The 13,301-nt window shown below is 42.5% G+C and overlaps 2 protein-coding genes across 2 annotated transcripts in view; one reads left to right on the top strand and one right to left on the bottom strand.

Annotated features, from left to right (window-relative positions):
* Nucleotides 1-6,306, bottom strand: part of FRZB (frizzled related protein) — a 43,501-nt gene extending 37,195 nt beyond the window's left edge. The window contains exon 1 of the mRNA NM_001243330.1: nucleotides 5,668-6,306. Within this exon, the coding sequence (NP_001230259.1) occupies nucleotides 5,668-6,145 (478 nt within the window). The 5' untranslated portion in view covers nucleotides 6,146-6,306. The remainder of the gene's footprint in view (nucleotides 1-5,667) is intronic.
* The window catches only part of DNAJC10 (DnaJ heat shock protein family (Hsp40) member C10), a 184,309-nt gene extending 171,266 nt beyond the window's left edge, over nucleotides 1-13,043 (top strand). Inside the window, exon 17 of the transcript XR_014829889.1 lies at nucleotides 12,985-13,043. The gene's annotated coding sequence lies outside the window, so the exon portion shown is untranslated. The remainder of the gene's footprint in view (nucleotides 1-12,984) is intronic.
* Nucleotides 13,044-13,301: the final 258 nt, after the last annotated feature.

The following is a 13,301-nucleotide window of genomic DNA, read 5'->3' on the forward strand; positions in this document are numbered from 1 at the left end:
GCAACACTGGATCCTTAACCCACTGAGAGAGGCCAGGGATCGAACCTGTGTCCTCATGGATGCTAGTCAGATTCGTTTCTACTGAAACACGATGGGAACTCCAGGGAGGATCTCCTGAATAGAGAATGGCAGGTGCAAACACATGGGGTGAGAAACGACAATACTCATCAAGGGACCTGCGTGTCTTACAGTGAGGCTAAAGAGTTGTAAGCAGAGAGAAAACTAGAGAGGGAAGAAGGCCTGAGATCATGAAGGCAAGAGGCAGATACCAAAGGATTTTAAGCAACAGCTTTGTATTTCAGAAAAATCACTGTCATTAAAATATGGAATAAGCAAGCCAATTATCAGTCTATCTCCATCATTCATGTAAGAAATGGTGAGGCCCAAACAAAGAAAGTAGCATTAGAGAAGGAGGGAAGGGAACTGCATTCAGAGTAGATCTAATAGCACCTACTGAATGTGTAGGATAAAGAAAAGGGTGGAGCAAGGCTGACTTCAGGCCTGGAGTATGGGTGTGGGAATGCTTCTCAACAATACAGAAAGTACTAGAGGAGAATAGGCATATGACGGTAAGGAAATGAAGAGTTTACTCTGAGGCCTGCAGAGACTGAGGAGTTAGACACGAGACTGGAATGCATGTCCTCTGCTGTTTCAGAAGTGCAGAGAAGTACTTTTATCTCTTGGGATCCATTGTCCAGGGCTGCCTGTTATTCACTTAAGTCATACACAAAAGGGCTTTTGAAATATGATGAAAAAGACTTGTTCCTTTAACTGCAATCTGATGGGCAAAAGACTGAGTTTCTCTATAATATTAGAATTATCTATTACTTCCTAAAAGAGAAAGTATAGCTTAGAATCGCTCTGACTTGAATCTTTTTTCTATTAACACCTTTATGAACTTGGTTCACTTCTCTCTCTCTTTTAGCTTCCCTTTCTGCAAAGAGGAAGAGCAATAGCTACCATGGAGTTATTAGCAGAATTAATTAACATGCATCACACACTTAGAACAGCACCTGGAACATATTAAGTGTTGTTAGTTCTTACTCTGTGGCTTCTAATGATTCCTATCCTGAGAATGATGTCCTCTTCCCAATTGTTTGTTGCTTTACCATTCATCACCCACTTCACGTGATTGTTTCTTTTGTTCTTCACAATCTCAATGTTAATGTCAAATGACTTGCTCAAGGCACATCATTAATGGTAAATCTGGGATTCCAACTGAGGGCCTATAACCCCAAAACTGATTCTCTTTCAATTGGAGGCATATAGTCGATTCTTAATCATTCAAAACTATACATCTATATGATGGTTCTTGATCTCCTCTGTCGATACATGTAGTAGTAAGAGAAAGACAAATATAGTCAATTTGGCCATTTAGAGCAAACAACCATTTAGAATTTTGTAGGAACAAGATAAAAATGAATTATTAAAATGAGATTTGGGTAGTTCCCATTGTGGCTCAGGAGTTTAAGACACTGACATAGCATCCATGAGCATGCTTGTTCAATCCCTCACCTTGCTCAGTGGGTTAAGGATCCAGCATCGCCACAAGCTGTGGTGCGGCAGTATAGGTTGCAGATGTGGCTTAGTTCTGGTATTGCTGTGGCTGTGGGGTAGGCCTCAGCTGCAGCTCCGATTCGACCCCTGGTCCAGGAACTTCCAGAGGCCACAGGTACAGTCATAAAAGAAAAAAATAAATAAATAAAAGGGATTTGGAGACTACATAAGATACCATTACCACTAATAATCATGTCAGCTATTAACAGAATACCATCACATCCTAAGATACTCTTCCCTAACCCATCCAGAATGCCTTTCAATATTTTACATGATGAAGAATCTTTAAAATCATGTTTTCTCTCTAGTCTTAATATAAAATTTCCATTTCTCCTTTCCATTCCATTTTCCTCCTCCTATCACACTAAATAATTCTTCCTTCTTGGTATTTGGCCCCTCAAATATTTGCACACCAGAGTTAAAGAAAAGGCTGCCTGTTCCCCAGAATGTGGAGAAATGATTAAACAGCAGCCCATGCATGTAAAAGTTGGCACAGCTCTGCCAGGCGAGAAAGGGCTGGGAGAAATCTGCTGAGCAAGAACTGGGGTGACAACAAAAAACCAGGAATGACTGAGGAGTGATTATAAAGCCCTTGGCATGGCAAACCATACGGACTGCATAAATTGCTGTTAAAAATCATCCCATAAAATTTCTTAAACACTGAATGTCTACTTTTCTGAGAAAAACTATTTGTAATTAACAGACATCCATTAGACTCATTCTTTCCTCCTGTTGCTCCCAAAGGGATTTGTTCCTGAGCCTGAGGTCCAGGTTGATTTGTATAAAATGAAATATTAAGTACATATTCAGGAGAAGCAAGATCTTTTCCAGTTCTCAGTGTAAAAAGCTTATTTTCCAGAGCTGACCTGATAAAAGTGCTAGGCTGTATTTGCATGTACCAACAGACCATGTTCAAAAAAGAGAGAAGAAAAGAATCAATTTGAACAACAGTAATAACAGTAAAATAGCAACAATAACAGCAGCAGTTTATTAAGGACTTACTATGTGCCCCAAACTACAAATGCTGTTTCATTTCATCTTCACAGTGCTCATGGGATGTAGGCAACATGTCCCCATGCTACAGATCAGAAAACTTTGAGTTGGAGAGGTTATGTTATTTCCCTATAGTAATAGTTAATGAGGCAGAATCAAGATTCAACACCTCATCTACCCTACTCCCACCCCCTACCCTTTACTCACCATACAATAATAAAGATTTGATTAATATCTTAATTAACTGACTGAAAGACTAAACTGAATTCTCAACTAAAGCAGATAAGGCAGTTATGCATGCAGTCGTAACTCTATAGTAAACATAAAATGTAGAAAAGAATAAATTTAATGTGAATGTATTGGTAATAATCAGGAGGATATGGTCTTTTCTTTATAAAAATATGCTTGCCCTTAATTGACAGAACACTGTAAACCAACTATAATGGAAAAAATAAAAATCACTAAAAATAATAACAATGAAAATTAAACCTTGGCTAAATAAATAAAAATATGCTGGCCCTTAATATTTAAAAAAAAAAAAGTAGCTTGAAGTAACATTCCATTTCAGTAAGATTTTGCTTTGTAAAATGTCCTTAAACTTGTTGGTGGAGTCATAATATACTGCATGGAACAGATCTGCAAAAATGGTAAGATCTGAAAATCCTCTAGACATTGAAGAAATATAAAAAAAAATTGTTCCATTCAGAGAGACCTAATTTTTATATTCTGCTAGATTCTAGACATAAGACGTAGGACCTCTGTTTATACCTCGAAGAAAGGGGGAAAAAAAAAACACCCTGATTCTTGAACTATCATATCCTACTGAACCAAGGAGCATATTGCATCGTAAATTAAACTGGCCACATGTGGTAGTTCCTAAGTAATTCCAGGTGCCTGACAGTTTGACCCAGGAGAGGGAATGTAATTTTCATCAAGCTGGCCTTGGAAGCCAAGGGACCCTTCAGGCTAGAATCCACCCCTCCATTCTCCCTCCCCACCTCCCTTCAGCTCCCTCCTGCCACCATAGTCTCTGATTCACACTGAGGGTTATAATAAAGGGAGGGGGAAGGGAAACCATCATTAAAATATGGTTCTAACTGCCACATACCCCTACTTCTTTTTCTAGCAAAGATGCTGTCAGCAAAGCATTTTAAAGCAGCTTAGCAATCAGGTCCCAAGGACTGACAAATTGTTTCCATGCACGTCCTATTTGAGTGCTTCAGTGAGGCAATTGTTCTACATTTGGTCCATGATGATAGGTAACTCAGGGACACTTAAGGAAACTGCTTCCCATCTATAGTGACCATGGCTTTTGAAAGCCATTAACCTTGCCATACCCCTCTCATTTGAAGTCCATTTCTAAGAGAGGTTTCAGAGCAAGAGGAGGAATGCATTTCAGTGTGAAACGTAGCCACCTCATTCCTAGCCTTTGGCCTGAGAGGAGTGCCAGCATTTAACTGATTCTAAGTGCCTGGCAGACCAGGGCAGCAACTGACTGAGCTCTCCCAGCGTCTGCACAGCCTACGACATTAATGCATACGAAAGCTCTGGAGTGGTCTTTCAGCCCAAAGATTAATAAGAAATACATTTCTTTCCGATTATATTATACAACCAGTTGTTGGTTTGTCATTAAAATCCAGATAAGAGGTATATTCGATGGTGATAAACTAAGTGAGGTGACCGTCAAAAAGCTCTTGAAATTTCTGAGCTATTTTGGTTTTGTAGCTATTTATACAAGTACATTCCCCCTCCCCATTCACTATATGTTAGGTTGAACAATGTGCATAGAAAGCAATTTTCCCAAACCAATTTCCTGACTACTAAGAAATATTACCTAGAAATGGACTGAGGATGTGAGCTTAGGTGGAGCAAGTTGAGAGGCAAGAAAAAGAAAAATGTGATGGCCAAGAAATGAATAGAGAAGGACATCTAAGGACAGAGTTGACGTGGGGAGGGTCTGAAAGAGGCCCAATCATAAAAGATTTGGTTTATTTTTAAAGTATATGAAGGCTGAAATTTGAGTCTGGGATTAATTGGTAGGAATGATACTGAGTTAGAACTAAATGGACCATAATGAACTAGGTTTACTTGGGGTCTTAAGAGTTGTGACTGCCATAATTAGACCAAACACTAGTGAGAAAACAACTTGTGATTTAGTCCATTTCATGTAGAACAGCAGTAAAGTTTTACAGTAGAGAAAGATTTAAATGAATCTGTAGTTGATGAACACAGAAGGGGCATGAAAAAGGGTATTAAAGAAATTATTTGCAGAGCATAAGAGTGGGATAATGGGTGAAATTAAAAATAACATTACATGAGTGTATGAAGATAACACACATTAAATATAACTCCTTTCATCCATATGTCATTTACAAAATGACTTGAAGGCATGTGGGATTGTGAAAAGAGCCCAGCAATTTCACCCTGCCAGCTCTGTGGCTGGAGCAAGTCACAGAAGCTAATTAGCAGTGCATAGCAATGTTTCACAGCTATTTCAGTCTGGAATGGAAGAACAATTTATCTCATTGAAAGGAGGGGAAAATTTAAGGTGAAGGTAATTGCTCAAATTGGATGTTGAGCAAACACATACCACTAATATCTGCAAGTTGGAATAAGGTTACTGAAATTATCTTGGTATTTTTAATGATTAGAAGAAAATGGTGCTTCAGTTTTCTGTTTTCACCATATAATCTTGACAAGCAGCTAAACATGAAAGATATATAAAACTGATGCCTGAGAATGCAAGAGAATCAGGCAAGAAAGCTCAGTGATTATAAACAAATTAAGAAAGTAAGAAAAGAGCATCATTATACAAGATATGGTTACTTGGACATGGAAAGAATGGAAGTGAAGAGGCACTGTGGAGTGGAAGTGTGATGGGAGTGGATGAACTGAGTATCTTAGACAGGTCACCAATTGGAATGGAGTGTATCTATTTGGATGGATAATGAGATGAGAAAAAAAAGGTGTGGTGTTCAATAGAGGAGTAACTAAGAGAAAGAGAAGTGATCCGAAGAGAAACAACAGAATTAGAAGTCTAAGGGCGAGTAACAAGGACCCTTTAAGAAGTGAGAGGATGGAAGGCAGGGGAGGAGGCTGGGTAGTGCCAGGACTCACCTGCTCCATCGGCAGTGACAATGGCCTCTGGAGAGATGCATACGCCACGGTCATAAACCGGCAGCTCTTCGCAGGCCAGGCTTTCCGGCCACGAGTGGCGGTACTTGATGAGAATGGGCTCACAGCCCTGCCGGGCCCGCTCGCACACAGACTTGCAGGGCTTAATAGGCTCGTGTTGGAAGTCAATGGTGCAGATGGGCGCGTACATGGCACAGAGGAAGAAGAGCAGATCCGGGCTGCAGTGGGTGCCCAGCAGACCTTCGAACTGCTCGATGGCCAGGATGGCGTTGGCCTGAGTGCTGTGGTGCAGGTGGTTGGGCATCTTGGTCATGTTCCATGGCAGAGACTTGCACAGGGGGATGCGGACGGGCTCACAGGCTGCAGCCCGGGCTCCAGGCACGCGGAGCAGGCAGAGCGCCGCCAGGGCAAGCAGCCCAGCCCGCAGCAACAGCATGCCTCCTGGGCTGCCGCAGACCATGATCCCGGCAGGACGGGGCAGGGTGCAGCAGTGCAGAGGACGCCGAGAGGCCCGCTCCGCCGGCTCCTCCTACCCCTGGAAGTGGACACAATGATCTGTGAGCTTCTCCTCCCCCGGCAATCTCACAGCTTCCTTGGATCAAATTCCCCCAATGGGGTCCCACGAGCTTCGCTGAGCTCCAGCCGCCGCCGCCCCTGCCGCTCTGGCTGCTCTTTCCCGACGTCTAAGCCTTCTGGGGCCGCAACATCTATTTATTGCCCCGCTCCCTCTGGCAGAAGCATCAGACTTCACAGATGAATCAGATGAGAGGAAAACAAGAGGAAGCGAGGGAGAAATAAAAACAAAAGTAGAATTCAGCTGAGGTAGTTGGAGCCTCGGGGTGTCACGTCCCCTGGATTACAAAAAGGTGCTAAATGAAGCAAGAAATTCCCCCAAGTGAGGAGGACCAGAGGCTGAAGGCGGGGGTCGGGGAAGGGGTCGAGGGCGGGCACAGAGAGCAGGAGAAGAAGGGTGCAGTGAGAGTCTGCAAGTCCTTGGAGGCTGAGCAAAAAGATCCAATTTGGGGTGTGAGCTGTGGCAGCTGCAGAGATCGCTGCTGCCAAGAGGGACCGGCAAGAGGAGCCTAGACGGGCGGTCTGTGCCTCGGACCCGCTGCCTTCACTTTCCCACCTCGGGACCCGAGAAGCAGCTCCGCCCCCATGCAATCCCAGCCCTCCAGCGCCCGGTCCTCTTCCTGGGAAGGGAGTTGGGGGATCCGGAGACAGAAGGTCTGCGGGTTGGAGGCAGAGGAAAGGGAAGCCTGGAGAAGCAGTGAGGATGCAATAACCCAAGAAAGAGCGGACTTGAGACAAGCACCTCTTCCCCGCCCCCACATGGGCAAGACCCGCCTCCCCCGCCACACACACGTATTCACATAACCTGGGTCCAAAGGAGAGCCCCCAGGCCCTCACTGTTAAACCCACCCCAAATCCTCACGAAGGAGTGCTCTCAGTTCCCCACTTGAGAACCAGCGGAGCCCCTCTTTTTCTCTGGAGATACTTCCTTTAAGCAAACTACAGCTTCACCTCTGTGATCAGCAGCTCTGCAGAAAGTCAGACCTGAGGGCCAAGACAAGCAACGGCACTTGAAATGTCCAAGTCGCAGAAAACACGGACCGCTGCAGCGATGCTGGAGCCTTATTATCAACCTAGAGCTCCAAACCACAGAGGTCTGCATTTTGAGTAACTAGGTGGGGGGAAATTGCCTTTCATAAAAAGAGAAGAAACGCCGTACATAATTATAAATCGGGTCACCAGAAGCAAGAATCAGAGTTTTATTTTTCTTTTTAATTTTTTTCCATTTGCTTTGCAGAATTTGAACTTTGAGCTTTGCCTTTTGAGCTTCAATGTGAAAACTAACTGCTTTAAAGTATTTGTGCTTTTTTTTTTCTCCTGATTTTATGCACTAAAATAAAATGTCACTTCTACTTCACTCTTCTCAACAATAGTTTCACCTAACACTTGAGAGAAAGGTATGAGAAAATTACACCACACTGGTGATAATAATGATGATAATAACAATAAAACCCTTTCCATCCAAATGAGTTCAATCTAGAAAAGAAAATGGAGAACAGCTTCCCTGTGGGTCTGCACTAATGAGCTGCCTCTCCTCCTCCCTCTCCCCCTTTCTCCCTTTTCAGGGCACATTGTAAAAGGAATGACCTGCAGAGGCCCTCCTACCCTGCCCTTTCAATGGGAAATCACTGAGCAAAAGGATTGCAGAAAGTCAGAAAACACAGCCTTCATTGAGAAGAGAAGGAAACAAACCCTAAAACAAAACAGGAAGTCACCTTTGCTCTGCGTCACTGAAACATTTCACTGCTTTAATCTAGCCATTTCTCACAGTCAATAATAAGCAGAGAAAAGATGCTTCCACTTTAGAGCACCCAGTGAGATGGTTTCTGTTCCCTAGTATTGACTTGACAGGACTTATAAAATGTCAGTGCAAACTTGAGTTTAGGGGGTTTATCTCTAAAATGACCATAAATGGCTGTTTGTGATTGCAGTAATTTTTTTCAGAAGGAAGTTTGTTCCACTTAGGGGATAAAAAACAAAAACAAAACAAAACAAAACAAAACAAACAAAAAACAGATGGCAGATAGAGAGTCATTTAAGTGAGCACACAAACTTTGTCTGGTCTAGGATTATTTACTGTCATTTAAGAAAAGAAGGCCAAAAGCTATATAAATGAATTAGATGAAAAATGATTTAACAAGTAAAATTTAGAGGGAAAAAACAAATTTAAAAACAGTCAAAAGTAGAGCTTTCGGGAGCCCTGTAAAGAAAATGCGGGTGGAATTTTCAATAAATTAGAAGTAAGGAGTAGGTTATAGTAAGATTGTTTGATAAATATATTTTCTTGTTCATCTTAAATCTTAACAGCATGAGAAAAAATGAGGCAATTGTTTCAGTGGTCCTACAACTATCTGAAATAAAGTGTGTTTTCCTTCCCCTGCACAAAAGTCAAATATCGCCTTTGTCTATGTCCTCTCACATTTCCCTAATCCAAGTTCATCTTTATCAAACCCCAAAATAAATTTCACTGCTTCCCAGAAGACTTTTTGAGTCCCCTGCCTGGTTCTGTTCATTCTTCTAGTTGGTTCCCTTTGAACATGGTTCATTTTTCACAAATTATTTTTAGCACCAATTCATCACTTCAAAATTTTTTCTACATTATTTCATCTGAGTGTGCTCTGCCTTTATAAACAGCATTTTTTTTTTTTAAAGAAGAGACTTCATCATCTATTTCTTTTGAAAAAGTCATTTGAGAAATTTTGGCTGATGAAACTTGGAATGCAGTATGTATGTATGTATGTATGTATCTTTTTAGGGCCACAGGTGCAGCATATGGAAGTTCCCAGGCTAGGGGTCAAATTGGAACTGCAGCTGCCAGCCTACACCACAGCTCACAGCAACGCTGGATCCTTAACCCACTGAGTGAGGCCAGGGATCGAACCCACATCTTTTTTTTTTTTTTTTCTTTTTTCTTTTTGGTCTTTTTGCCATTTCTTGGGCCGCTCCCGCGGCATATGGAGGTTCCCAGGCTAGGGGTCTAATCGGAGCTGCAGCCACCAGCCTACGCCAGAGCCACAGCAACACGGGATCCGAGCCGTGTCTGCAACCTACACCACAGCCCACAGCAACACTGGATCCTTTAACCCACTGAGCGAGACCAGGGACCGAACCCGCAACCTCATGGTTCCTAGTCGGATTCGTTAACCACTGCGCCACGATGGGAACTCCCGAACCCACATCTTTATGGATGCCAGTTGGGTTTGTTACTGCTGAGCCACAACTGGAACTCCTGCAATATTTTAAATATTAAACTTTACATGTCTTGCAGAGACGTCAGATATAAACTGGGTAAATTATGATAGCCAGCCCTGAAAAAGTAGACTATCTGATCATAAAGGAAACATAAATGAGATATGGCAGTTTACGCTAGTGCCTAAGCTGTACCCCCTTAACTGAGTGCCTCCAAACAGGCCCACATTAGAGAAAATTAAAGGAAGAATGAAACCTGGTTCCTCAGGGGAGATAGGTCACAGGTAATTTGTTTCTCTTATATTCTATTTTACCATTTTATTTAACTGACAGGACACTGATCTTTGTGTAAAACTGCACCTGGGCTACATGAAACTGCTTTAGACATTTCCCTATATCTGGTGAAGAAGTTTCAAAGTAGACAATCTGTAGGCCACAAACAAGGGGCTGGAGAATTGGAGCTTTTAAGTGATATTTTGATAGGCATGTCTATAGTGATCTTTTAGAACTCACATTTTAGAACTAAGGATGAAAATCAAAGAGTTTTTTGGCAATAGATTTTCTATTTGAGAAAGTTATCAAGGTGGCTAATGCAACTTATTAATGTACCAATGCCTTGCTGGAAATAAATCTTATGAAAATTAGATTCTAGGACTTTGAAGAGTCCCTCAAGGCTCATCCAGTCAGTTTCTTCAAGGGAAGGGGGCACTTCAGAGTAACTACATGACACCTGGCTCTCTGGAAGCTGCAGCATAGCAGCCCCTAGTACCTAGTTGGGACTGTGGGTCAATTCCAGGCTCAACAAACTGCTTAGGAACCAGACCCAGACCCAGTCACAGCCAGTCTTTTTAGAATGCCTCATGGCACAGGGTCAGTGGCATTCCATTTAACTTTCTGTGGAGATATCACACAGGAAGAGGTTATTACTGTGAAATAGTCATACTTCCAAAATTTGTTTTATCAATTAAAAAAACTTTGCAATGTCTTATTTTGTCAATAATTTAAACACTAACATTATTTTTCTTTTTTTTTTTTTTTTTTTGTCTTTTTGCCATTTCTTGGGCCGCTCCCGCAGCATATGGAGGTTCCCAGGCTAGGGGTCCAATTGGAGCTGCAGCCACCGGCCTACGCCAGAGCCACAGCAACGCGGGATCCGAGCCACATCTGCAACCTACACCACAGCTCATGGCAACGCCGGATCATTAACCCACTGAGCAAGGGCAGGGACCGAACCCGCAACCTCATGGTTCCTAGTCGGATTCATTAACCACTGCGCCACAATGGGAACTCCCTAACATTATTTTTCATCTGTTTAAATACACTTTAAACTTACCCCAGGTTTGTGTTTGTAAGACTAACCACATCTGTCCTATAAGGAAAGGTGAAGGGGAAGTTCCGACTGTGGCTTAGCGATTTAACGAGCCCCTCTAGTATCCATGAGGATGGAGGTTCAATTCCTGGCCTCCCTCAGTGGGTTAAAGGATCCAGCGTGGCCGTGAACTGTGGTGTAGGTCACAGATGTGGCTCAGATACAGCGTTGCTGTGGCTGTGGTGTGGGCCAGCTGCTGTAGCTCCAATTTGATCCCTAGCCTGAGAACTTCCATATGCCATGGAAGTTTTTTCTGTACCAGCTGAGCAAGCATCAGCCCTTGGTGCCCAGAGAACTAGTGTTTATTGAGTATCTACTATGTGTGAGGCACATAAACTGTACCACACTTTGCCGGAGGTATTAGTTCCAAAGATGAAGAAACTGAGGCTCAGAGGAAGGAAGTAATTTCACGAAGCTCTCACAGCTGGCTAAGGAGCTGCAGAGGTGGGACCTGAATCCATGCTCTTTCACAATTCCAACAAGCACACTTCTTCCTGGGCAAAAAGGAGCTGGATATGGGAAAGACAGGGCTCTCTGTGAGCCTGGGTCAGTCTCTGGTTCTGCTTCCCAGGAAGAGTATGCAAAGCCATGTACTCCAGAGAAACCTTCCTGCTTCATGGCCTCTGTCCCAGCTATTCAGAAGACCTAGTAATTCCTTGAATTCCACTTTGGGAGGATCTCACCTCTCTAGTCTCCAGGCAATCCAATAGCACTTCCCACCTGTTAGCTGTACCACAGTAAAGCCATGACTCTTAAACTGGAATGTGCAACAAAATCCCCGCAGGACTTCTGAAAACATGGATTGCTGGGGCCCATACAGAGTTTCCAATGTAGTGGGTCTGAAGTAGAGCATGAAAATGTGCATTCCTAATATGTTCCTAATATGTTCCCTAATGCTGATCCTGATGTCTAGGACACTAGGGGTATAGTAACTTTTTACGAGCTATAAAGATTTCATTTTTTTCATTTTTTCATTTTTTTTTACCAGCTGGTTATATTTTCTTACAAGGAATTCAAAAACAAAAATTTCAATAACGACATTTAATAAGTAAATGGCACTCTGAAGGTGAGGGGGGTGGTAGGAAGGAAGAGAGGACTAGATGCCTCTCTTAATTACTCAAAGGCCATCCTCAGAGCCACAGTGAGGCTTGACAATAAAAGCAGCTGGTTCTCTGACCCTAATATATTTTCCTAAAAGAAAATACCCCTTAAAAAAAAAAAAAAAGAAAAAGAAAACATCCCCTTTCCATCCCAATTGCAACAAAAGAACAATAGACCCAGTTTCAAAGAAATTCCAGAAGGAACCAAGGAACCATAGTATTTTGGCAAAGAAATGAACCTCAGCAATATAGCCCCCCCACCTGTTCCCCCTCCCTAACTTCCCAGCCCTCCATATGGTGGGGGTCGGGGGGTGGTGTGAGGGGACATGCCTGTAGCATGCCAAAGTTCCCAGGCCAAGGATCAAACTCGTGCCATAGCAGTGACCTGAGCTACAGCAGTGATAATGCTGGACCCTTATCCAGCTGAGCCACCAGGGAACTGCATCCATATCTTAATTTGAAGAGAAAACTCAGAGATAAATCACCTACATAAAGTTATGAAGTCAGTTAATGGCAGTTAAATATGCCTAGTTCGACATTCTTTCTCTGTACACCATCCTGCTTCTCTGTTGAAAGTGTATGTTTTCATCCATTTAGAAACACCAAATGTCTGTATAAAGTATATATGATAATTAAGTATTCAGTTTACATGAATGCCGTAAGATATCCATAAAATCTTCCAAACCTTCCAAACAGCTCAAAAGGATTTGGGAATCCAAAAGGGACGATATGGGACACATTCCAGAAAACCTCACCCTGTGGCACGCCCTAGTTCTGATATCAATAGAACCCAAGGTGATCCTGGATTTCTTTCTAACCTCTCTTTGGTGGTTTAATTGCAGATGATTTCTAGAATACCCTTCATATAATCTTACTCTAGAATCAACCTACATGTTTTGTTTCATCTTTCCTCTTATTTGTGCAAGCTTGATTTACTCCTCAGTTTCCCTTCTTATGGTGACAAGGGAGAAATCAAATCGCACACATATCATTCCAACATGGGCTTTTAGGCCTGAGTTATGATGTCAAAAACTGAGCAACCAACTGTGACCATTAAGGCCAAATTAGGAAATAGCCTTAAAATGATCCCTACAAGATCAGAAATCCTGCCCCCCCCCCCAAAATCAATAATGGAAGTTTCCTGGTGGCTCAGTGGGTTAAGGATCTGGCATTGTCACTGCCATGGAACAGGTTCAATCCTGTGGCCCCAGGGACTTCCACAGAATATGGGTGAGGTGAAAAAAAAAAAAAATCAGTAGGAAGCAATAACCTGGCTAGTCCTCTGTCATCTGTGATTTGTTGAATGTGAGTCATATACATCATGTCTAAGCTGGAAGATGAATCAGTCTCCTCCATGGATTATATAAATACTGAGAACATGAATC

This window comes from Sus scrofa, chromosome 15 (assembly GCF_054392235.1).
Source record: "Sus scrofa isolate SSC_HxYL_T2T_F1_AM1 chromosome 15, Sscrofa_HxYL_maternal_Yorkshire_Landrace_v2.0, whole genome shotgun sequence".
NCBI lineage: Eukaryota > Metazoa > Chordata > Mammalia > Artiodactyla > Suidae > Sus > Sus scrofa.